Source organism: Sabethes cyaneus, chromosome 2, assembly GCF_943734655.1.
Source record: "Sabethes cyaneus chromosome 2, idSabCyanKW18_F2, whole genome shotgun sequence".
Lineage (NCBI taxonomy): Eukaryota > Metazoa > Arthropoda > Insecta > Diptera > Culicidae > Sabethes > Sabethes cyaneus.
The window spans coordinates 149,501,361-149,526,208 of NC_071354.1; the positions used below are offsets into that span (position 1 = coordinate 149,501,361).

At 39.6% G+C, this 24,848-nt stretch overlaps 1 protein-coding gene across 1 annotated transcript; it reads right to left on the reverse strand.

Moving 5' to 3' along the window:
* Window positions 1-24,414, reverse strand: LOC128737383 (uncharacterized). Its single transcript, XM_053832011.1, has 5 exons — window positions 24,114-24,414; window positions 6,815-7,245; window positions 816-890; window positions 497-750; window positions 1-427 (listed from the first exon to the last, which is right to left on the reverse strand). Exons 2-5 carry the CDS (start codon window positions 6,947-6,949, stop codon window positions 238-240), a joined length of 654 nt encoding a protein of 217 aa, XP_053687986.1. The 5' UTR covers window positions 6,950-7,245; window positions 24,114-24,414; the 3' UTR covers window positions 1-237.
* Between the last annotated feature and the right edge of the window lie 434 nt (window positions 24,415-24,848).

Genomic DNA, 24,848 nt, shown 5'->3' on the forward strand with positions numbered 1-24,848 from the left:
TTGTTGTGGAAAGGTCAATCGGTTTTGGTATGTTGTAGTTATGTACTTTTGGACCACGCTCCCCAGCCCGAGCTGGGAATCACATTGTGATTTACTAATCTATCGCTGCTTTATGGTTAAATGTTTTATAATGTAAAAGGACTAGTCGCAACACTGTTTTTTTTCTTCCTTGCATCAATAAACATCCGTTGGATTCATTGTAACAATAAACAAAACAAAATCACAATCAAAATGAAATCACGCTTCCGTTTCCTGCTCGGTGATATCCTGTTGGATCTCTTCTGGTGTTCGCAAGTCGATGGCAAACTTCTTTCGTAATGGTTTGTGATTCGGATCGCCGACGTTACTCTCCTCAGCCTCTTTGACACGTTTTGAATAGTCCTGAAACGATGCAGCCAGGGCAAACGTCAAACGACGGGCCATTGCTCTATAATATAAAACGAATGTATTATATTACAGGTGTTTATCGTAATTTTATGTTAAATAAAATACCCACCGGCTATCGCACACGAATGCGTGAACTTCAAAAGGATTCTCGTCTTTCAGGTTATAATTCTCTTTGACGACGATCATGGCGAACACTCGCGTGTACACTAGATCCTGCACACCATAGGAGATAGTGTCGATGGTGAAGTTTGTCAGCGAACTTTGCTTGGAGGTGATCGTTTCCATTCTAACGCCATCCAATGACACCGTTAGATTACAGAACGGAAGAATCCGATTCGGCGGTAAGCTTTTGGCTGCACTGACCTGAAAAATGCATTCAAATAAAATATATGAATATTTTTATATTAAAATTTTTTGAAGATGCTTACTAGATTATCAACGGGTCGCCTCGTGTGCTTAATGCCCCACAATCCTCTCGCGTACTGGCTTCCCAAATACTTGACCTGTGGAAAATGAAAAAAAAAGAAACATAAAGTAAACCGACTGAATGAAAGCAAAAGTTTCGAAGGTAGGAGGTACGTAAAATTTGCCCCGCCAAGGCAGAAGACGGAAAAAGAAAATCCGTTAATTGATAATGCGAAAAATACTACGTAGCTTGCGTGTCTGCCGTAACAATGTGGAAATGGTGTTCGAAAACAAAACGTTCGCGTTCCACTTTCCATTTCGCTACGCCTGTCTTCCGAGACAAGACCTATTGATCGATCGCATCGATCAATCTGACTGAGGTGTGTCGATAAAGAAAACAACCCGGAAGAAACTAACGAACCAAAACGATAGACGAATATAAGTCGCTTGCTTGCTCTATCTATGTTTTGCGTTCTCCAAATGGGCCAGTAATAGGTTTATTTTTGTGTACATCTTCATTGACTTAGTTATCGACTGCCGTTTTGTGCCTTTTAGTTGCAGATGTTATCCCATTAATGGACATTGCCCGTTTTGTTCGCTCAAACACGTGCTCCCGATACATACGAGGAACGTATGACTATTTGCACATTTCTCTTTAAAAAGCTATAATACAGACACATAAATTAGGTACGCAATATATGGTTGAAAAATCAAGAAAACAAGAGAAACACATTCTTTCCAATTCGATACAGTGCCCCTAAAGCTGCTTAGAGCTGTTGCTGCTACTAATATGTAGTAAATAGGTCTTCTGCCATGGCCATACTAGGAATTGAATCATTCAGTTTCCTTGAACTAAAAAAAATTGGTAAAAAATACCGCTAACACTTAATATCTTAGTTTCCACTATCTTTCTTTGTCCTACTCAATCTGAAATTGAGAAATCGAAAACTATCGAGAACAGGTTTTCCGGTATCTACCGACCGGTAGAGCCGACAGTTATTGTCTCAAATATGGACTCCCCCGGAAGCAACTACTTAGACCTTAACTTGGCAACTTCTGCATCTCAATGGAACGACGTCGCTGGTTTTACTTCCTCCTTCGGGGCAAGGCGTAATCACACCTTTGCGTCGACCTAGTTTGGCACCAACCAGTTAGCTTCGAGGCATAATGCTAGTCCAAGAAACCAGCCGTCGTATGTTCGAATCTCGACTGAGTGATGCTGCTAGAGACAGTAATAGGGTCGTTGCACAAGGCCAGTAAGTGTCCTGTACTTTAAGAGTCGTCAGCGCAGTCTGTCGATAAAGAAGGGCCAAATCATAAAAGATGTTTAAGTTCAAGACTTTACTTCTTTTGCGTCGACCAAGAGCTTTACTTCTTACAGAATTTCACTGAGGACAGTTGCAATTGAACCAAACTCCATGAAGAGTCACACAAAAATTTCGCAAAGCGATTGCAAGACAATCAAACAAAATAATACACATCTATTGACAAACCATGTTATAGTTTTACCTCTGGAATATGGGAATATTTATTTACTATTTATACGATATTACCAAATATTCTCTGAGGCTATGAAAATCAAAATATGGGAAGTCGAAATTAGGAAAATAAAATTTTGGTTCCTTTCCCTATTAATAGCTATTGGTGGAAATAGCATTCATTTCTAGGGGAGGCTAAAGCCCCCGGCATTTTTATCGACCATCTGGCTTGCTTTGGAATATTAAAATCAAATGCACATTAATGCATGGAATCTTGTAACGGTATTGCAATTAAATTACTATTAAATTACTAGAGTTACATATCTAACTGTAGTTTTTTCCTACATTCAAAAAACCAAGTCGATTTTGTTAGGGGGGCTCATTTATTCTTGACGTAGGACTTCGTTAATCTGGTAGTTGCATGTTTTTGAAAATGAGCATACTTTGGTCTACGAAATCGAAGTCTGTGAGAGGAAAGTTACCGAAAAAGGACCGATTGTTTTAAAAGTGAAACCCATGTTGCTGCCGGATATTTTTTTCATTTAAATATGGAATTGTGTATTGTAATAAACGATCAGAAAACATTTTATTTATTTAATAGATTATGCTGCTTTTGAAATTTGTTACATTGAAATACTAACTAATATGAACGCAACGTCAACCGTTTTAGGACAATAATTCAACGGATTACGCAAGACCATAATCTCACTGGAGCAATGAAAATCTTCTAATCTTCAAATAAGAATATGCTCGTTTTGAAGAGAACGGGTTTTGGTAATTGATGATATTGTTGAATTACGGCTATCTTCTCGATTTCTCTTGGCAATAGATCAGCATGAATGTTCAACAATACACCACCGTTGGTAATGGTAATTTCATTCAGAAGTTTGTTCTATTGTTTGCCGTTACGGGATGGCCAGCTGCAAACGACAGGAGACGCCTTCTTGATGTCCCGAGCGGCATGCATACCAGTTCCAAAGCTTTACCATCCAAATTTAGCACAAAGCAGAAGCGTGCACTAGCACCAGCGTATTCAGCATAACTTTTCTTTCACAGCAATCGATAAATATGACCTTTCTAAAACTGCAGAACACGACTTGTTGTAACGAGCCAACCGGGAAGCCTCAGCAGCTATGCGTTTTAAAATATCATCGATAAAGCTGTTAGTGATGCTCATGAGTCATGGCCTACCATTAAAAACCGGTATCCGGAACGATTTACTTTAACATCGTAGTAGTAGTTTTCCTATTGGCATGCGTGGCGTGGTTTGAAAAGTATTACGCAGGCTTTTGGTGCCAAGCCGACGCGACGGTTTACGTTCGCTTGATTCGCAATAACGGTGAAGTGCCCTTGTTTTATTCCAATACATCTACATCTCAGGTAGCCGAACATTTTCATCGATTGTTGAGACCAGAAGTCATCAAAGTAAGTAAGAAGTTAGAGGGCGAAGTAAGAGAGCGAATTCTACGGAAACCGGATCAGTTTGAACGTAAGATGGCCAAAGAACTGTTAATTTCGCAGTCAACCATGAAGAATATTTTGATTGCGATTGATTCCAGAAACAACCGGTGCACGGTTTGACTGAAGAGCAGAATGTTGCAAGAGTCAAAAAATTTCGACGGGAAAGATTTCGGTGATTGTGAAACTCTGTCTTCGGACGAAAACAACCCAAGCAACATTGTGAGTTTTATTGTACCTTTAGGGCGGTGTTCATGACCAATTTTGGTCTTAAATCCCATCATAAGAGTGTAATGAACCCAAATTGTTACTTGGGATGCTCCTGCTACAGGATCACCACAATCAACAAAATGATATGCACATCTTTCTGATATTCCTCGGGACAAACTGGCTGTTAAAAGGTTTCAGAATGTTCCAGAGTGATGGTATGGGGATGTTTCTCCAAAAATTTGAAGGTTCCATTGCTGTTCATTGAACCTGGTGTCAAAATCAATACTAAATATTACGTCGATAATGTTCTGTAAAACAATTTGCTTCCCATCGTAGCGTATCCCCAAAAAACGCTACAAGAATGCACCATACTGCTTCCAACAAAATTCTCCACCTAGTGAGACGGCTACACGCTACACTACACGAAGCACGAAGAAAGCTACACAGGCTTGGTGTGAGGCCCCTTCCAGAAATTTTTATCATTGGAATTCAAAAACCGGAAAAAATTCAGTGAATATGTTCCCAAAAATAATTTCCTCCTTATTTTTCTTGTAGAAAAAATAAACGAATATCAACAGCTTTGTATTTACGATATTACACACCGAAATCGGGTTGTTGAAAACCAATAAAGCCGCTGGTAACGACCGTCTACCGGCAGAGCTTTATAAATAAAACCGAGAAACGCTGGCAACAGCGGTACACTGGTCTGGAAGAAGGAGAAGCTACCGGAGCGTAACGCTAAAGCTGCCTACAAAGTACTCTACCAGATGTGGTTACACCGGCTGTTACCGACAGACTAGACTGGAAGGACTCGGGTACCAACCGAGAAATTGTGGGTTGGAGTCCCAGTACCACTAAACTACCCAATATTTTAGCCCCATATCGAAATTTTCCCAGTTTCATTCAGTCTAACATTCTTCGCACCAAACGCTCCTCTACTTTAATCAAAATAGAGTTTACGTTTGACCGCGAAAAAGTCAGAAACAAGTAAAACGAAAAAACGACGACGTTGTATAAGTTTTTATACAAAGTGGAATTTTTTTTTGGAAGGCATCCCCTAGGCCTCCTCTAGGGAAATTTTCTAGCTACGCCAATGAAAACTGGCCTGCCTCTTCGCCTGGTTTGAATCCTCTCGACTTCTATGCATCAGGTTACATGCTAGACAAACTAGGGAGCACCAATGGATTAAATGCGGATACTTTAAGAAGGAACGTTTGGAGATTTAGAATGGTATGCCTTAGAATATAGTGCGTGCCAGCTGTAACGCTTTTCAACGACGATAGCGACTGATAATTAAAGCAAAAGGAGAAAGATTTATATTTGACTAATTTTCCACAAATGTTATGGAAATGCTTTACACGAAACACACTTAAAATTAAAATTTACATATGCAAGCGTTTTACTTTATTGACAGTTATTACTACTCATCCTGTTACCCGGATGACCAAAGTCACCTAGATGACTTTCAGAATCGCAATAAAAAATTTAGGTGAGGTGACGGTGAGAATAGGGCCCAATATAGTGTATTATAATCAGTGATCAGAAAATTTTCCAATCGATTAATTCAAATGTCTCATAGAACTATTGATGATTAACTGTTGAATTATAAGCATGTAAGTTATTAGCGTTCAAAACTTGACCAGTTTTCGAGATATTTTTTTGGAATAATAACACCCTATCTAGTTAAACCTTAACGTAACACGTAGTTTTCCGGCCAACTTTTTATATGGCACTATCGTTTTGCAGTGCGTGAATCCTTTGAATAAGTAAACAAGTGCAAGTGAACCCTTTGAACAATCATATACCACTACATCAACCTGAATCATCAGATCGCCCCATCTCAGTTCAAGGGGGAAAGAATAACACTGGCCTTCTCCACAGCATAAACATCGCCCTATTGCGTTGCATTCAAACCCGTAAAGCGTGACCGGCAAGGTCTTTTTTCGTTGTAACCTTCTTTTCTGGTCGTTACGTGATTAGGTGGCGATCACGCTGGGTTGAGTTGAGTTGAGTTGGTGAAGCTACGTGGTTCCAGCACGTTGCTTTCGACATTCAACGGAAATTCATGGTTGACTTCCGTTTCATAATGGAAAGTGGTGAGCGAGATGGACCGCGCATTGTCTAGCGTACGGAGCATCAAACTGTAACGTCTGCTTTCCGAAATGTGCTGAGTTCTATTTGCACGATTAAAATAGTAAGAGGGTCTACCTGGAATATGAACGCACGCACGTGCTGTAAATGATGTTCAAAATGTTGTCTGTCTGCATAAAGTGAAATGCATGCAATGATGTTCAGGAAATCCATGGTGAATTATTATATAGTATCAATTTCAAAAACATTCGAGAGTTACTCATATCGGGAATTACATAACCTTGTTCTATAACGTGTAAAAACAAAACAACAATTCATATCATAAGGCAGTAAAATACATATTCATGTTGCACGTTGGTGACTTGAAATGAATAATTAACTCAAACATGGTACAACTGTACCTAATTACAAACTACTGTATGTTTTCTATCTTCCTTCATCTTCAGGAAATCGAAACAACCAATCATCATAAAGATCATTGAATTATTATTTCTGTTACACTCACAATCAGTGTGAATAGCGTAACCACTGATGGATGGTTGGAAACCACGGAAGCTGCAATTTCTAGAAAAAGTTACATCTCCGACCTGAATTTTGGGGCAAATTTTGTAAATCACTATTGCACTTGATATCAGTTGAAAATTAATCGAATGAAAAACTCTGTGTTTCTTTGATTTCTCATAATTGAAATTTTTAAAATGAAGGGAAGCGTACTTTGGCACAAAACAACCGAATAATTATAAATACACATATGTACATACATAACTTACTGTGATAGCACTTACTTTAAAGGTAATCGGTAAGTCCTTGATAGTAACTTGGACTTCCAAGCTCTGCGTTTCAACGTTGGAGGTGACATTATTGTTATTACTGCTGTGGTCGTTATTATTGGCAGCACTCGTGTCGGTTGTTGCAGACATTTTTATATCAAAAGATTTTTCGCAAATCCGATTCAAGCTTTATCTCGAAAGTTTTCCAACGATCATCACGATGTAATTGTTGATTGACAACTGCAGTAGCTTTTTATTCTAAATTCTAAATTTTAATGTTCGTCAAACAGTAACACTATACCACAATCGTATTAGACTTTAAAAATGTCACGTGGAGCACTCGTGAAACCGTAAGCCAAGCTTCTATTACAGACATCCAAATCTGTTCAATGTACAACGGTGTTTAAAATAAGTTGAACTGAAGCGGTGAGCACCAAAATAGTTATCTGTAATGAAAAATAAAACGAAAGGTTTTATGATTATTTTTCCACAATAGGTCATGTAACTAATGTAGTATTGTAACTAATATATCTATTTTATACGTTATAAATAGGCAATCATTCACTGTATAATGAATCTTGATAGATCATAAACTATCGTTCAAGCAAATCGTCCACAAATACATCCTATTTACTAGTATAGATATCAACACAAGAATACATTTCAATGGCTTCACGCTTCGTTTACAACGGGTATTGACAGGAAATAACGACTTTTATTTTAATAACTATGCAATGATTGTGCCCTACATGTATCCATTGTGGCAGTCACCATTCAATGACAAGACCAGTGATGGTCTATTTTCGAAAGAAAAAAAAAACAAACGTCATGCTACTTAACTAGCGGTAAATAAGAAATATAGTGTGCATTTGATTTATGATAATTGAATTTTATCTTCAGATAACATAAAACAAATACGCACCACATTACTGCTACCTGAATTGAACTGTATTTGCTTGATGATTGAATATAATGAAGATGAAGGTAATTGGTCTAACGTATGCATTAAAAAATGGACTTTTTTTGGATGGTAATAAAAAAATACTAAGACAGCTAATTGAGTTTGATGGTACGAGGTCATTAGGTTTAACGTCATTCTATATATCTTTCACACCACATCAGTGTTCACTATTGTCGAATTCAATGGTTGCCTAGTGGGATGTAATGCAATGCTAGGATACAATAGTGTTACGATCGAAATTTTTTCGCCTTAAACTTCGCGCAGTTCCTTTAATCGCACATTTAAAAAACCTGAACACCCCTCATCTTATAGGCACGTGCATGCCAGAATGTTGCCTTTATGATGATTTTGACATTTCCTATTCCTCTTCAGTTACCAAATTGGTGTCCAAGCTAGAGAAACTGTACATAAAAATCTTAGGGAATCGAAATCAGGGATCCACTGCAATAACAAAATGACTAGTCAGCACTTTCAAGCGGACTCCTTCAATCCAGTTCTAGCTGGAAGTACAATTGTCAAGTGCTAAAAGAAATCATAACTCTATTTTTGACATTTACGGCAAAATCAAATGGAAATATCAAAATAGTGTACGCGTAACGCTTGGCCAAAATACAGAAAGCACCCTATTTGATACCGGAGAGAGAAAGGCGGCACACATTTTCAAGCATGTGAAACTAACGAATTTCTTTGAGAAATATCTGACTTAGCGTGCTCTCTGTAACTGTGGTTTGAAAAGGGATATTTTCATTGCATCCGGGGATCGTCAACCAAGAAATTTACATGAACGAATGTCTGAAATAACATCTGCTACCCTTGCTAAAGAAATACGATTGTTCCTAAACTATTGAAAGTCTGAAATAGCTTGAGACAAACTGGCGTCGAACAATCTGGACGAACTGGCTGTAAAAAAGCTGATGGCAAGGGTTAAATGAAAGGCCCGCCAATTCGAATCCGGTAAACCGGAAGCTCAACTAAATATTTTCCCTATATTTTATACTAAATAAACTGAAAAATACAATTATTTAATATCAAGTTATATTAATTTACACGCATTCTAGTTTCACCAAGTTTTATTTTATTTTTTTATTATACCATCCGACTAAGAGTTTTAACCTTTACGTCCCCAACATCTCTTGAGATACTTTCAATTTCACTTTTGGCTGAATCTCCAATGATATTTGTTGGATTTTTGTGTGACTAGTCTAGAAAGAACCACATTAGGTTGGCCTTCAATGAAAAAATGTTTTGGTAAAATTTGGTTCTGTTTTCCTGGAGACATTCCGCGTCGCAGTGGGGGTATTTGTCACATTATAGATAGTAGCATAACCGACTGGCTGCGACCGACTTTCAAACCAGACCTGCCACAAAAAAATCGAACTAATATCACTGAAGATAGAACCAAAAGTGCAATTGCAGCTGCTCTACGTTTTGATGTCGGGCACATAAATGTGAATGATGCATAGTAAGCTTTTAGTACCCAATATCACTTGTACATAGCATATAAAAATTAAATGTAAAGTGCATAAATAAAACATAATAACAATCTCAGTATCTTTTGTTAATAGCGTATAAACGATACTACGAGGATATGCACAATAACTCTGCTATGATTATATGACAGGAAATCGCATGCTGCTATCTTCAAATTGACCATTCCAAATCAAAAGTCATCCTATTTGGAACCGAACTAGAAGTCGAGCTGAAAATACTGCCATTCATGCACTATTGCTTGGAGGAGATGTAATAGAACTCACAGATGGTCAATAGATTTCAGGGATAGAGCATCATGCTTACACCTTGGTACCACCAGTGTAAACCGTAATTGGTACGGTACGAACTTACCCGCACTGGCTGTTGATTTCTTTCAGGCCGAAGAGGTCCTACTGTCCCTGTCCAGAGCAGGGACAAAACAGTTATGACATCCTTACGCTCAAGAGGTGCTACACCAACTAGCAGATAAAGATCTTCGTAGTGTGAGAAGCTGTTAGAGCGGCACCATTCCGCTAACAAGTCAACTAATTTTTGAAGTAACGATAATTAGCGGACTCAATAGACAGGTAAATTTTTACACCGGTCTGCGTAGCACAACCTTGTTCTAGCAGACAACGGCTTAGTGACATTGTTAGCAAACAGCTAAAACGGCAAAAGTCGCAAAATGCTCCCTTGAGGCACGCCGGAATCGTTCTGAAACCCCCTTGATTGAGAAGGACACAGCTTAACACCAACTTTACGTTTATGAAGATAACAGCTTAGCCAGGAAAGCAAGCTAGATAAAACTCCTAATTTGTCAAATTTAACCAATAGATCACTTTTGAGACCACTTATACTTAGAAAACTCAACACTAAGCGTCAGATTTAAAAAAAAATGGGTTGATTTATTAACCCATAAAATAATTAATTTTTACTGGGCTATCTATGCACATGCAAAAAGCAAAAAACTGGCTCCAACACCGAAAAACATCGGTCCATTATTAAGCACTACTTGATTTTCTCACACCTTGACCTGCTATAAACTAAACGCAGCTGGTTTTTTAAATTTCCAGACAAGTTTGCTCCCATGGCTGTTTGTTGTGGGAAAACGAATGGTGTTGTGCCGTTAAATAGAAACCGTCGACTTGCTCGCTTGGTTGAAGTAGGTAGGTGTATGCATTTCCTTTCCGCCGTTCTCACACAATATGACTTGAGGTTTTATACGAATAATCATGATCATGAGGGTCTAACTGAAAACAAAATAACAATAACAAGCCAAATTTTTAAATGCTGACTTTCTAAATGTAATCTTAACTAAGATTTAATGATTTCTTTTATAAAATATTCAAGCTTTGTTTTCCTTATAGTTAAATTGAGGCAGTTTGCATAAAATGCGGCAAATTCAGAGAAGATCCCTTCTTAAATCTAATCTCTACGATAAAATTATCTTTATAGCGCTTTACCAAGATGCCATTCAATGCAAAATAACCCGAATTTATGATTGAAATGCTGCTCTGAATTCGTCAATTAGACAATTTTTTCGCACAAACAGCAACGCACCTAATTTGATCCGCTCAATTAATCGCCTTCCCATCAATTTTCTTCAATACGATTAATTCAAACAAACGCCAAATCTCGTCAATAATGACCCAAAAGCTAACAACATGAGTCTATGTACGTACACACACGCTAACCTGTGCATTTTAAGTAACGTCGAAAAACAGTCATGCTTCAGGTCTATCTCGTCTACACGCGGCTAGACCTTGATCTAAGTCGTGCGTGCAACTATTTGTTAGAAAATGCCGAGAAAATTCACATGATGTTAAATTCGCAGAAGCCAATAGGAATTTGAATACGCGCTTGCTTGCAGTGATGTAAACATAGCGAATAGCCACAATAAATAAACGAATGCGCTGCAGTTGGTTTTTATGCGAGAGATACGTGCTGCGATGCAAATTTGTAAAGCAACTAACTAACTAACCAAATTCAACTGAATATGTTTGGATAATGTATATTTGTAATATGATAGACGCGAGATATGTCGACTACTAGAATGAAAAACGATTGTATGGAAAAATTATACCTAATATTTCGATTCGAAAAAAGTTAAGGTACACCGGGGCAAGCTGAAATGAGGGGTAAGTTAAAACAAAAGGACAATGTTCAACGGAAATGATGAATTGCTTTCAGATTTTTTTTCACTGAACAGGTTCCCCAAATTCACCTTCTGACTGTCATAAAAGGAAGATCGAAGTGATTAAATGCACTCCGTCCTTTCGTTTACTTTTTGCCCTGCCTTGTTGTCCTGGTGCCAAAATATTGCTGAAGGGGGGTAAGAAAAAAATAATAACATCAAACCTTTAATAACTAAACAAAAGAGACGAAACCAGTGTTTATTTGTCCATATTATTAAAAATTTAAGACAAAAATTTTGCACAGTATTTAAAATTTAGTTCAAACCGAACCAAACTTCAAAATTTTTAACCCAGGCACATAAAGTAAGCATCCTGGTAGAGATGAACCAGTTTGATAATAGTGGAGTGCCACAGGATCACCTTAGAGAGCCACAAACGTATAACTTGACCTTTATTTGGATTTTGCTTTGAACTTGTGTGTCATTCGGTTAGTTACTTTGTTTTTTTTTTGAGTAATCGAAATTCGTGTCACTTATGGCTATCTACTTTACTTCTACACTTATATCTAATTTTGTGTTAAGAATAGGCCGTTTTCAAATGTTAGTATCTTAGAAAGATGCAAACATAATTAAAATCGGTTGATTGCGTTTGGAAGAACGTAGTTTTCTGTGCATAATATCAAAAAAATTGGAGAAGGGATTTTTGTCTATCTCAAATAAATCATCTTTGAGTATGTGGGATTTTAACATTTTTAATTAAGGCTTGTTCGCGACAAAATGTGGACACAATAGCTAGGAAGAAGGGAATTGACAAATATTACGAAGAAGAGCAGATCTTTCTGTACGTATCATTGCTCATAAAATAAAAAATGTCGCCAACATTCGTGCACACTTCTATACGACGACAAGGCATGAAGTCTTTCAAGGTGAGGACTGTGTCAAACCGTAATGATAAGCAAAATACGACAGCCAAAACACGCGCTCGTAAGCTTTATCGCGAATATTTAACGAAGTTTCCATGCGCCATAATGGACGATGAAACGTATGTCCTAGAAGACTTCAAACAGCTTCCTGGGCTTCCTGGTAGTGTACTGCCCTGAAACGGAATGGCGTTGCAGAGCATTTTAGGACAAAGAAGAAAGCCAAGTTCCCCAAAAAATATTTAGTATGGCAGTCCATATGCAGCTGTGGTCGAGCAAGCAAAAGTTACATCACTACCGGAACGGTTAACAAGGAAATATACCGTGAAAAATGCCTGCAGAAACGATTGTTACCGTTCCTACACAGCCATGATGTACCCTCGCTGTTTTGGCCTGATTTGGCATCCTGTCACTACGATATTTTGGAATGGTATGATGCTAATGGAGTCCATATTGTACCGAAGGAGGCGAATCCACCTAATTGCCCAGAGTTACGCCCCATCGAGCGGTATTGACATATTCCAGCGTTACGGGACACTATTCCTACCCCGCAAATCAGTTCCTGTTGAACCAAATCCCTGGCACACAACTGGAAAAATAAAGTCCCCTTTAGTCAACAAAATTTACAAGCTCTTTGCCAAAAATTTGGCGAAACAAGAGCCAATTCGCACTCTAAAAATGGTTGCTAATTGTGTCCCGTAACGCTGGAATGTGTGTATTGGGCTTTGGTGAAGAGAGAGCTGTCCCAGCACAAACAACAAGCAACTACTATAGATAAATTTCGAAAATCTTGGACAAACGCAGCTAAATTGGTTGCCAACTAGTCTGCACTGACGAAAGGAATGGTAGACAAAGTAATGAAATCAAATGTGTTTCATAGTATCATAGAGTGGAATAAGACATGAAGGGGAAAGAACGGAAAATTTGATGAAACAAAGTCATTGAAGCAACACTTACTAGGTTTATAAAGCATTTCCTGTCACCAAGCTAAGGGATCCGCGCGTTACAGCAGTTGAGTGTGCCACCATCGCTACCGGAATTGCATTATTTTTAGACACAAATTGTGACTTGCCCACGCCTATTGTAGTCAACTACCGACTGAGAAGTTCAAATAATTTTCTGCACACGGCGGGGATTTCCGCGATTCGCACCTCCCCTTTCATCAGAGGCCACCATCCTTTTGTCTTCCAGCCAATTGTACATCTGTTTTCGATTTACTTACTTATTACTTATGTGTCCATGTCCGCCGGTCCGGCAGGACAAAGGGATGAAATCAGAGATCTCCACTGCTGACGATTACCCGCCATGGCTTTTACCTGTTGCCAGGACAGGTTCTCGTCTACAGCTCGGATGTCGTTGGCTAGGCTGCGTCGCCATGAGCCTCTGTGTCTGCCTCTTCTACGATGCCCTTGTGGATTCCAGTCGAGCGCTTCTCTGCAAACCTCGTTCACTCCTTTCCTCAAGGTGTGTCCGATCCACTTCCACATACGTTCACGAATTTCTGTGGCTATCGGCCGTTGATGATATCGACGATGGAGTTCCTCATTGGATATCCAGTTATCAGGTCACCAGGCACAAATGATGTGTCGCAGGGACGGGTCATGAATACCTGCAGTTTTTGCGTTGTCTCCGCTGAGACGCACCATGTTTCGCAGGCATACAGCAGTACGGATTCGGGTTTTCGTACGTAGAGTGATCTGGTTTGAGCGCCAAATATTTCGCAGGCCTGCAAAGGCACCCCTGGCCTTCCTGATCCGTGTGGCTATATCAGTCTTGGTACCACCATCGGACGTTGTCTGACTGCCAAGGCGTCTACTTGCTCAACTTGTTGTCCCGCTACTGTGAAATTGGTGGTTCAGTGTTCACTACCATAGACTTAGTTTTCGCTACATTGACTGTGAGCCAGCTGCCTGGGAGCTCTTGGAGAGGTCATCTAACTTGCTCTGCATATCGTTTCGGCGTTGTGCGAGCAAGACAATGTCGTCGGCTAGGTCGATGTCATTTAGCTGCTCCATCGTTAGAGGATCCCAAGGCAATCCTCGATTTGGTCTACTGTCAATTGCTCCAACTAATATCTCATCCATAACGATGAGAAACAGAAGCGGTGATAACATGCAGCCCTGTATCACGCCAGCAGTAACCCTTATGGGGTCGGACAAGACACCGTCGTGTAAAACCTTGCTCGAAAACGCCTCGTACTGAGCCTCGATGAGATGGACTAGCTTATCTAGAACTCCTCTAAGTGACTAAGTGCGCCCCAGATGTTTTCGTGGTTGAGTCGGTCGAACGCCTTTTCGAAGTCAACGAACAGCGGCAGAAGAGAGTCCTGGAATTCGTTGATCTGCTCCAATATAATGCGAAGCGTTGTGGATGTGATGTGTTTTCGACAAGGTTTGGAAATCTCAGGCGAGCGAGTGTGAGAAGCATAGCATCCAAAGCTTACTCCACTGACACAAGCCTACGACAAACAACTGCTGGTATGCATACATTCTGCTACCTATACACTCGCGAGTGTACAGCCTCATAGCAACTTTCTGCACAGACCGCCCGCAAAGTCAAATCTCTCGAACTGTCAATCGGTCGTGAACACGAGCGGCACACTAGGATGTATTTTGAAAGATTTTGCTTTACTTTTTTACACCCTCGCTTACACACGAGGATTAGAGTGCTGGTTCGCCATGACGAGCGCGAGCAACGACCGTGCCTGATAACTAAATACACACTGGCAAAAACTTGTCGCAGTGCATGGGAACACCAGAAAAGGTATCCGAAAGAAGTGCTCATGCTGTGTTCCTTAGATCGAAATCGCTCGTGATAGGAAATTGAACCACACGGATGCGGGTTTCACAACACTACCTTTTAGTTCGTTGTACATCTTTTTACGGTCCAAATGCAAGAGAATCGCAGCCACCTTTAATTATTTGGACCTAACCCCCCCCCCCCTCCCTTTTCGCAAACAGCCTCCTTTTGTCAACCCCCTGTGCTGATTCACTTATGTCAAAAAACATGTTTGCTGAAGAACAGTCAAGGCGTTCCAGAGTTATGGCGCAACTCGTTAACTTTTATATACTTTAATATGTTAAAACCCCACATATTCAAAGTTGATTTATTTGAGATAGACAAAAACCCTTCTCCAATTTTTTGATATTGTTGTTTCAATTGAAAACCGGAATAATCAACTCGCGACATTCGGTTTTATTCTTGTTCTGTGTGACGCAACTACGTCGCACGTGGTGCACTATATAGCGCATCAATGTGCGATCACAACGCACCATGTGCGACGTAGTTGCGACACACAGAACAAGAATAAAACCGAATGTCGCACGTCGATTATTACGGTTAAAATAAAATTATAAAAAATAGTCTCTAAGAATTTAATCTAGGAGTGTAATTTTTTTTAAATATGTTATTTGTTTGTTTATTTCTAACGGTAGCCTGTTAGTGTATGGCCTTGAGACAGTTTTCTTCATTTTCATCTCTAGAACTTAATGCTGACTTTGGTGTATCAGGCTCTCAACCTTCCGTTTACAAAAATATGACCTAGTTACTTAACAATTTTGAAGATTTACAGGCTTGTGTATACTACGTAAATACAGAAGCAAAATTTAAATATTTAACGTATGTCAGTTCAGTATTTCACCTTACCCCGCTTTACGGCGTGAGCTGAAACACCGCACATAAGCAGCTAAAATTTTAATGATCGGTTTATTTAAAACAACTATTATTATTTGTTACTTTTTATCGATAGTCATCGCTAATAAATAACACCAGCAGATTTGAAAATAACTGTTTTAAAGTTTTATTAGAGAACTGTGAAGACGAACTTTGAACAAATCGCTATTTGACTCAAATAGCCCCGGTGTGCCTTATTTTTGACCGTACTGCTACAACCCCAAATATGTTGAGAATTTGTGCAGTGAATAATTTGTATTTTGAAGTATTTTATATTGGGTTAATGTACGACGCTTTCTTGAAGTGCTACAAAATATTGGCAATTTGACAATTCTCCAAATCAAAGATAATCGAAAGAGAAAGTCAGAAGTCATATGTCACAAGTCCAAATTCAAAAGCGAAAGGTAAATTGTTGAGAGTCAAAAATCGTTAACCAAATGCCAAACTTAGTAAACTAAAAATTGAACTTTAGAGTCAAAATTTAATAAAAAAAAAAATTAAAAAATCGAAGCACGAACACGTCAAGGGTAAAAATCAAAAGGCAAAGACAAAAAAGTTTATCAAAAATTTGCACACGTAAAATTGAACTATGAATAAAATTTGAAATTTTGCTTGCAACTGGCTAAAAAATGAACTTGAAATTGGACGTAAAATACAACCCGGACCTGAAACTGGACTTGAAATTGTAAATAACATTGGACTAAAACTGAGTTTATTTCAGATACAAATTAAATTCTCAGGACTTTCGGATTACACTTTAGAAGTCATTTATTATTTTGAAGTAAATCTTATAAAGAAGGTGAGGCACGTGGCCCACCATGACCCAAACTGGGAACACCAGTGATGATAGATTGGATTTAGCTAAAACTTTGTTAAACCTACTCAGAATACACTTAAAGTGTACTCATTGTCTCTTAGGTCTCAACTCACTTGCTGAATTAGAATTTTCAAGAATATAAAAAGTTACTGTGTTGTGTATTAAACTGGGAAAAACACCGAAAATCTAAATTGTACCAAGGAAACAATGCAATGCAGTAATGTGATGTGATGTGATGACTGTACTGATGAGGATGACTGTGATTATTTGGAAACCCAATCCAGAGAAACATAAAAATATCGTTAAGGATTTGATTTCATTTTAGTGTAAAACAAGGCAACATTTGAAATACCACAAACGATCACCATGGCTCACGTTGAAGATACGCTGACGTGCCGAAACATAGTATCCGATTTTCACGTTTACGTTTGCGGCGAGCAAGTGATATGAATTTTACACACCACGCTGAACAATAAGTCCGCGGTCCATAATGAATAGAAAACGTGGCCGTCCGTATCAAAATTAGTGTCCATTTTCCCACCCCACTGGTAACCCTCAAAGTGAACGTAATTTCTCTCGTCTCGCCTCTCTACTATACGAATGAGAAAAAGTTGCTTCATAGTCACCAGCTTATCATCCGACCGTTTTAGTGATGCGCCGCTACCACGCACCGCCGCAATGAAAGCGCAATACCGAAATGTGGGGTGTCTTCATCCCAGTCAAACCTTGTTTTTTAACCAAGAACTTTGATGGGGGTGTTTTCTTGTCAAAATTTTAATGAAAGATTTTTTGTAATTTATAGCTAGACACATTTTAATCGCCCCTTCCTTAAAAAAAAATCCAGCTGGACTATCAAACAAATGAAATTATCTGCTCACTTAAAGGTGTCCATTACATGGAAAATTTTCAGAAGTTTTCAATCCATTTCGATAAATGAACTAAGTAGATGGCACATTCCACCTCACTGCACGGTATATAGCTGCGAACTGCTTACCCTCAAGATTTGGACAATTCTCAATTAAACACGTCGAGAGCTCAAATGGAGATTGAATGAATCTCACTTTGAGCTTATCGTGGCGCCATCAACAACAAAATGATCATCGAAAGTCTATAGAGACGGAAAAACAGCTTCACTTTCTTTTACTGATTTCTTTTACCTACTGAAGTTCAAACAGCGGCGGTTGAATTCAACGTGCCATCAGGCAGAATCAATTGTCAAGTTCCGGACTGAACAAAACTGTACGAAAACCTATAAAACATTTCGAGCACTTCTTGAACTACACAACACACTTTCGTTATGACAGATCTTCTAATGATGTGTTGGCAGAATACCAACAAATTGCCAGTCCCTACTATCACAAAAATAATCGATGAATCATGTTCTATACGACCGTTATCAAGTTTGATAAAAAAATAATACAAATGTACTTGAACAAAGTCAATGAGCCTTCTTGTAGATACCTACTGTTTATGTATGTCGCCTAGCAATATCTAGGTGCACGTTTTTGCTTTTTAGTGAAACCACGGCCAGGGTTGCGTCGCGCGAGGTCGGTTGCGAAGTGCGAGCTAGGAAGTCACAAATTCCACTAAAACACAACGAGGAAGTTTTTCTGCTTGAATTTTTAATTTTTTTCCAATTTTGATTTTAAACAATTGATTTTGCAATGTACCGGACCCACTACCGACCCCCAATAAACACAACTTTTTAGCTTGAATTACCTGCTACTGACTTCTCATAACTTTGTAGCACTTTTACGGAAACCATAGGATCCGTAGCGGAACATAATAGTTTGCTTTCTGGGGTAACTGATGTTTTGTAGTCATTGATAAGATAACGGCAAAAATAATTGCAATGCCGCGCAGGTTACAATGATAAATGTTTGTGAAAAAAAACTTTACTTGATTAGACCGCTATCGCATTTTCACTCTTGCCTCGTTGGAAGGATTCTTTTAGCGGCGCTGAAAATGTTGCTTGTTCTACCATTCTGATTTTAGGGAACCGGAGTGTTCGATTACAAAAATTTACTTTATACTATTATATGGTAATCCTAAAACCTAAAACCTTCCATGTGTCGAAAGTTCTACAATCATATTTTATTTGAAACTGGACTATACTGAACTATCTATACTGAATCTGGAATCCACTAATATTTTTGGTAGGATCATCTGATGGGGCATCCCAAATGTATCAATTACTGTAGTGTGAAGATGGGAAACAGTGCAATTTTTGATTCAATGGTGGGTTACAATTGCAATTCCTACAATTAGTTTTATCAAACCTGTTAACCACGTAATTTTGATATCCGGTTTTATAATTGTTTCAGTAGTAATTGCAGTATGCACTTTATAAACTGGTAATAAATTGAAATATTTATTTTCGTTCGCTTTTAATTAGCAGGTGTTCCAATTTTAGAAAGTTATTGCCATCATTTAAAGTTAATTGGAATTTTAATTTTATTGCCATTTCATAGGATAGGAATAGGTAATTTATTCCAATTCGAATTGCTTCGGTCATGAAATTTGATTCCAACAAAGCGTCTACCGTCTTACCTATTCAAACACAATATAAATACTCTGAAGAGTCACTTTTAACGCGTTTTCTGACGCGACTATTTTTACACAAATTTAGGAATTTACGGCGTTTTTACGCAAATTTTGGAATTTATGCGGCTGTTCACACGAATTACGAAATTTACCCGCTTTTTACGCGAATTTCGTAGTTTATTCGCTTTTAGTTTAGGCGGAACATAAATTAGTTCAAAAAGCAACTAGCTAGGTAACTGTGAAATATCTACCATAATCATACTATGCCTGCCGTATTTTAGTCGCCTCACAATACAAACATCGTTGAGTACATAGTAAATTTCATGATTCATGCGCCAGCGACCTACTCCTTCTTCTAATATGCCACCTAGCATTAATCGCAGGATCATGCGCTCAAATACACCAAGAGCTCGTCGGTCTCTCTCTTTCAACGACTACGCTTCATGGCCGTAGAGTTCCGCCGGGACTATGGGCGTCTTACAGAGTGCAAGTTTCTACGGAGTTGCAGGCTACAGCTGGCTACGTAATCCATAGAAGACCCTGTTCGCAGCCTCTATGCACTTTTTTTACTTCACGGCACTTATAGTTGTCGCATGTCACTAACGTACCAAGGTAAACAAATTCGACGACCATTTCAAAAGTATCTCCATCTATCACCACCGCAGTTCACTCGAAGGGCTAGCACGCTGTCTACCAGCCATCATAAAGTTTGTTTTGGTAGAATTTATGACAAGACCTATCCTCGCAGCTTAAGATGCGTGTACGCTTCTTCCACAATTCTACGGTTAACACCGATGACATCGATGTCGTCCGCAAACAGAACTCTTGACTTCTACCAGTCGAAAGCCGGGGTGACTCTTGCCGTATCAAGAATTCCTTTCCACTGTACTCGGTCCTGGGCTACTCGTCGGCAATTCGTTGCGCGTCAAGATACATGCAAGTCGGCTTCAACCTGGTCGAGCCATCTGGAACTTTGGGATCCTCTATTCCTGGTGGGGTTCTTGAAGAGAACAGATTTTACTGCATAGTCGTCCGGCATACTTGCAACGGCAGGCCCACCGTAGTCTCCCAACTTGATCGAAACGTCTTGCGGAGGGAAAAGTAGGCTCGACTTCCAGCTTGAATGCGTCGTTGAATCTTCTTACTCGTACGTATTGTTGTCGGCGGTGATCAGAGATCCCAAATACGAACTCGTCAACCACTTCCAGTTCATCGCCATCAATAGTCTGTCCGTGGAAGGCAAACGTTACTTTCTCTGAAGCCTCTTCCTACCATATATTTGGTCTTCTACGCATTGATTTGTAACCCAATATTCCTAGCCGCCGTTTTTTAGTCTGGCGTAGATTACCTCCGCCAACCCATCTGCGAAGGCTAGAAGTTGGCTACTCTTGCTGAAGATCGTTCCTCTCGTTCCGTTACGCTACGAATTTACACTTGCTTGGGGATAGACGATGAAACTAAATCTAGGAAAGCGCCTTACAGGCGGCGTTGACCAACATAATACCGCGGTAATTACAGCAATCTAGCTGATCGCCCTTTTTGTAAAAAGCACAGATCCACTCATCTGGTAGTTTTTCCTTCCTCCAAATCCTTGAAATGGTCCTTTGAAGTGCCGTTGCTAGCGGTTCTTGGCCATTTTTGTAGAATTCTGCCGGGAGTCGGTCCTTTCCGGCGGCTCCATTATTCTTCAGCTGATCGATTTCTCGCCGGATCTCTTCAAGATTGGGAACTGGCACGCTGGTATCGTTTGTAGGCACTCCTAGGTTAACTTCCGTTACGTCTCCTTCTGTTATCGCCGTTGAGAAGCATATCGAAGAACTGCTTTTACCTGTCGACCACCTCGCGCTCCCAGCAAACCCTAGGAGCATGTGAAATTGCTCGACGACTGTGCCGCGTCTTTGGACGCCTACCATTAGAATAGCACCGTTCAATGCAATGTTGAACAGCAAATTCGATAGCCCGGCAGCCTGCTTCAAAGCATCGAGTCCAATGTCTCACCTACTATCCTGACGCTTGATTTTGAACCATCAAGGGTAGCACGTATCAGCCTAATCAGTTTTGCTGGAAATCCATGTTCAAGCATAATCTGCCACAGCTCATTTTGTTTAACTTAATCGTACGCCGCCTTGAATTCTATAAACAATTGTGAGCCTGCGAGTTGAATTCCCGTAATTTACCGAGGATACGTCGCAAAGTGAACATTTGGTTTGTCGTGGGCATTCCTGTCGAAAACCTCACATGTATTTGCCACCAAAGATTTCCAGCGACGGCCTCAGTTTGAGAAACAGAATGCGGGAAAGAATTTTGCATCCAGAATTGAGGAGAGGAATGCCTCGTTAATTGCTGCATTCGAGTAGATGGCCTTTTTTTTTAAATAAGGCATATGAGACTTTTCAACCAGTCCGTAGGTAGTTCCTCCTCAGTCCATTGAAACTCAGACGTTGAAACCTTGAATACAGAGTCGGCGTTTAGGCCGGCAAACCTGTGCGGTGCTGGATAAAAAACTGAACTTGGGTGCCCACCTAGATTATGCTGTTACCTCGTTGGAATCAAATACAGGGTTGTAGACTAAATAGTTGGAGATATTCCCATCGTATACCTGGCGAAAGTTGAGGGAGTGAGAGACTACGGTGGGCCGGCCACGTCGCAAGAATGCCGGACGACTGTGCAGTGAAATCCATTCTCTTCAAGAACCTCGTCGGCACCAGGAATAGAGGGGCCTAGAAGGCTAGATGACTCGATCAGGTTGAAGCCGACTTGCGTGTGTCGAGACGTACAACGAATTGGCGACGAGTAACTCAGGACCGAGTACAATGGAAAGGAATACTTGATACGGTAAGAGACACCCCGGCTTTCAGCTGGTAAAGTACTAGTAGACTAAATAGTTAAATAATGAGCTACGCACAATCATGGAACACAGTCTCGTTCTTTTTCATTTAAAGAATATCGGATGATACCGACACCTGCCGTTTTTGTAACCCGAGAGTTTAACGAATCTGCTCTGCAATTGCCGGGTTCTTGCCTTATCGAGGCATAACTTATTCGGAAGTTTTCTTCTTACTCCATACCGCATACAGAACTCAAATCCCAAAAGATTATTGATTTTATTAACTGTGAGTACCGAATTGGGGCACAGCATTACAACTATCTAGCTCAACTTAAACAATGAATAGGAGCAGTCCGTAAACTATGTACAACAATGGAAGCCTGCCCCAAAATACGATCATTCAGACTGGCACAGTGGCCTTTTAACACAATGCCATTCTGGCATATAAAGAAGGGCCTCGCTGCTTAATTTGCACAGGGCCTCGCGAGCTGTAACGCCGGCTATGCATGAATACTAAGAAAAATCAAGACTTTGATCCATGTATAGCCAAAAAACGTAAACAACAGAAAAACAAATAGCATGAAAATATTACCGTATTTCTGAGATTTTTAAGCAACTGTTTATAAGCCGGTTTTTACTAGCAATGCTTATTTACAACTGACTACTGACTAGGAGAATTCGAATAGAATTTTGGGTAATAAACTAGAACACTGAGTAAAATTACCTAAATAACGCAAAATCCAAGATGAGTTAAAATAGGTGATCTAGTTTTCACAGTTTGTAGAACAGAAGTGCGCGGAACGATTGGTTAGCAACCATTGACGTTGTTTATACATTCAACAGTTTCCGCTTTGAAAATTTCGGTGATCGTCCAGGGTAACCCGGCGGGGGTGAAAAACAAATTTGAACATCAGAAAATCTCTCTTGACTAACCTTGGCAAAATCTATTTGGCCGTAGCAAAGTAACAGACGATAATTTAACAGCAAAACCTAGCAAAAACACATACCTACCTTTTAAATTTTTGGTTTGTTTTCAATAAAGCTTCACACAATATTTCGTGATAGTAAGCTTTTATTAGGTGCTAAACTAGTTGAACTAGTCGGGTGTGTGGTTCCACAGGAAATCGTGTCACGTTGTTTTCCCATTTCTGCTAGTAATTTTTAAACAAAACGTTGACTCACGAAACAATTCATTAGTGATATACTAGGTAGTAATGCCTTTCAAATAATTGTAACAGCGCGCGAATCGGTTCAGCCATTTCCGAGAAACAGACGACTAGAAAGAAGCGTCATACACATACATATTTACACACACAGGCATATGGCTCCATAATTGGTATGTGAGGCTCGACCCGCTGGTCATTTGCCCAATTCCTAAACATTTGGTATAATATAACAAAGGTAAAACAGTGCCACGTACAATGCCGTAGGATTACATTGCGGTGCTCGAACGAGGACCCGATTTGGCAACCCCTCGCTTCCTAAATCAGTGTTCTTTTCCTGTTTAGCGCTCCTTATTCAGTACTTCGCTACGTTTATTGCTAGTGTCTCACTGAGGTTCTGGTCCTTTTCGGCACCGTCATGAGACCTTGGTGAGAGCCAGCTACGGCACTGCCCAAGTAACATTTTTGTTGTATAATAGCTTATTAAACTATCGTGCAGCTGATTCCCGTGGAACAAGTGCTTGATAAGCTATTGTATAACAAAAATGTTACTTGGGTGGTCACATATTCGACTAAGAGTTTTTGTATTACACAAAGGAATGAAGCTTTTTATTTGATATCGGGCGAAGGAAAGTGTTGTTACTAAGCACTTTGAAACAAAAAAAAAAAACATTGTACAAAATGTTAAAAATCTGTAATGTTTTAAATTATAACACTAGGTTGGATTCACCTTCTCCAAGCTTTCTACTGTTTAAACATAATCACTTAGTTTTGATTTATTGTTATGAGTTTTGCGTCTAACTTACCTAGACTAACAACGTTTAGTACTTCCACCTAGCTGAACTTGAAAGCAGCCGAATACTGACCAAAACACGTTTCCTAATTTATTACAAACATAAACCGTCTGATCGGCGTGAATCATCCAGACATGGCTGGTTTAATTCGCTTCGCACTTCACTGACACTCAATTAGGTAGTTAGTTATATTTGCTGTTAAAAAGCGTCTTTCTGCTTCTTTTTCTATCGATATACTTCTCTTCACGGCTTAAACAGGTTAATGATGCGATCACTTTGCGAGAATCCAACTCGTTCATACAACGCACACTGCGTACTCTTGCACGTAGAAAATTTCGAATTTACATAGCGAATTGATTCCAAAACTCAAAAAAGTACTGCACCTACCGATTCACACGGTAGACAACTACCAACTGTCTTCTCACTCAACCCACCGCGCGAAACATGTACGGTGGTACACGGGGAATCCTTATCAATTGTTTGTTCAGCACAATTATAATCGGCGAACGCGAACAAACGATGAATGGACAGATGACGCGAACGTTTTGTAAAACACCATCACATACTTCACCCGCGACGTACCGCTCGAAATATATATAAAAAATCGTTAGCACTTGTGCACGGCTCAGACCCCAAAATCGTACTGCATGCAATGTAGTAAACCTCCACCAACGACAGCCGAGACCCTCGCACAACAAACGAAACGTACACAACGTGCCGCCGACCAGACTAAGTACATCCGAAACT

Excerpts from the sequence above, each read along its gene's own strand:
- LOC128737383 (XM_053832011.1), bottom strand. The coding sequence starts at position 6,949 with ATGTCTGCAACAACCGACACGAGTGCTGCCAATAATAACGACCACAGC. Across the intron at positions 891-6,814 it reads ACTTACCGATTACCTTTAAA|GTCAAGTATTTGGGAAGCCA; the intron begins GTAAGTGCTATC and ends CATTTTCCACAG. Across the intron at positions 751-815 it reads GGCGACCCGTTGATAATCTA|GTCAGTGCAGCCAAAAGCTT; the intron begins GTAAGCATCTTC and ends TGCATTTTTCAG.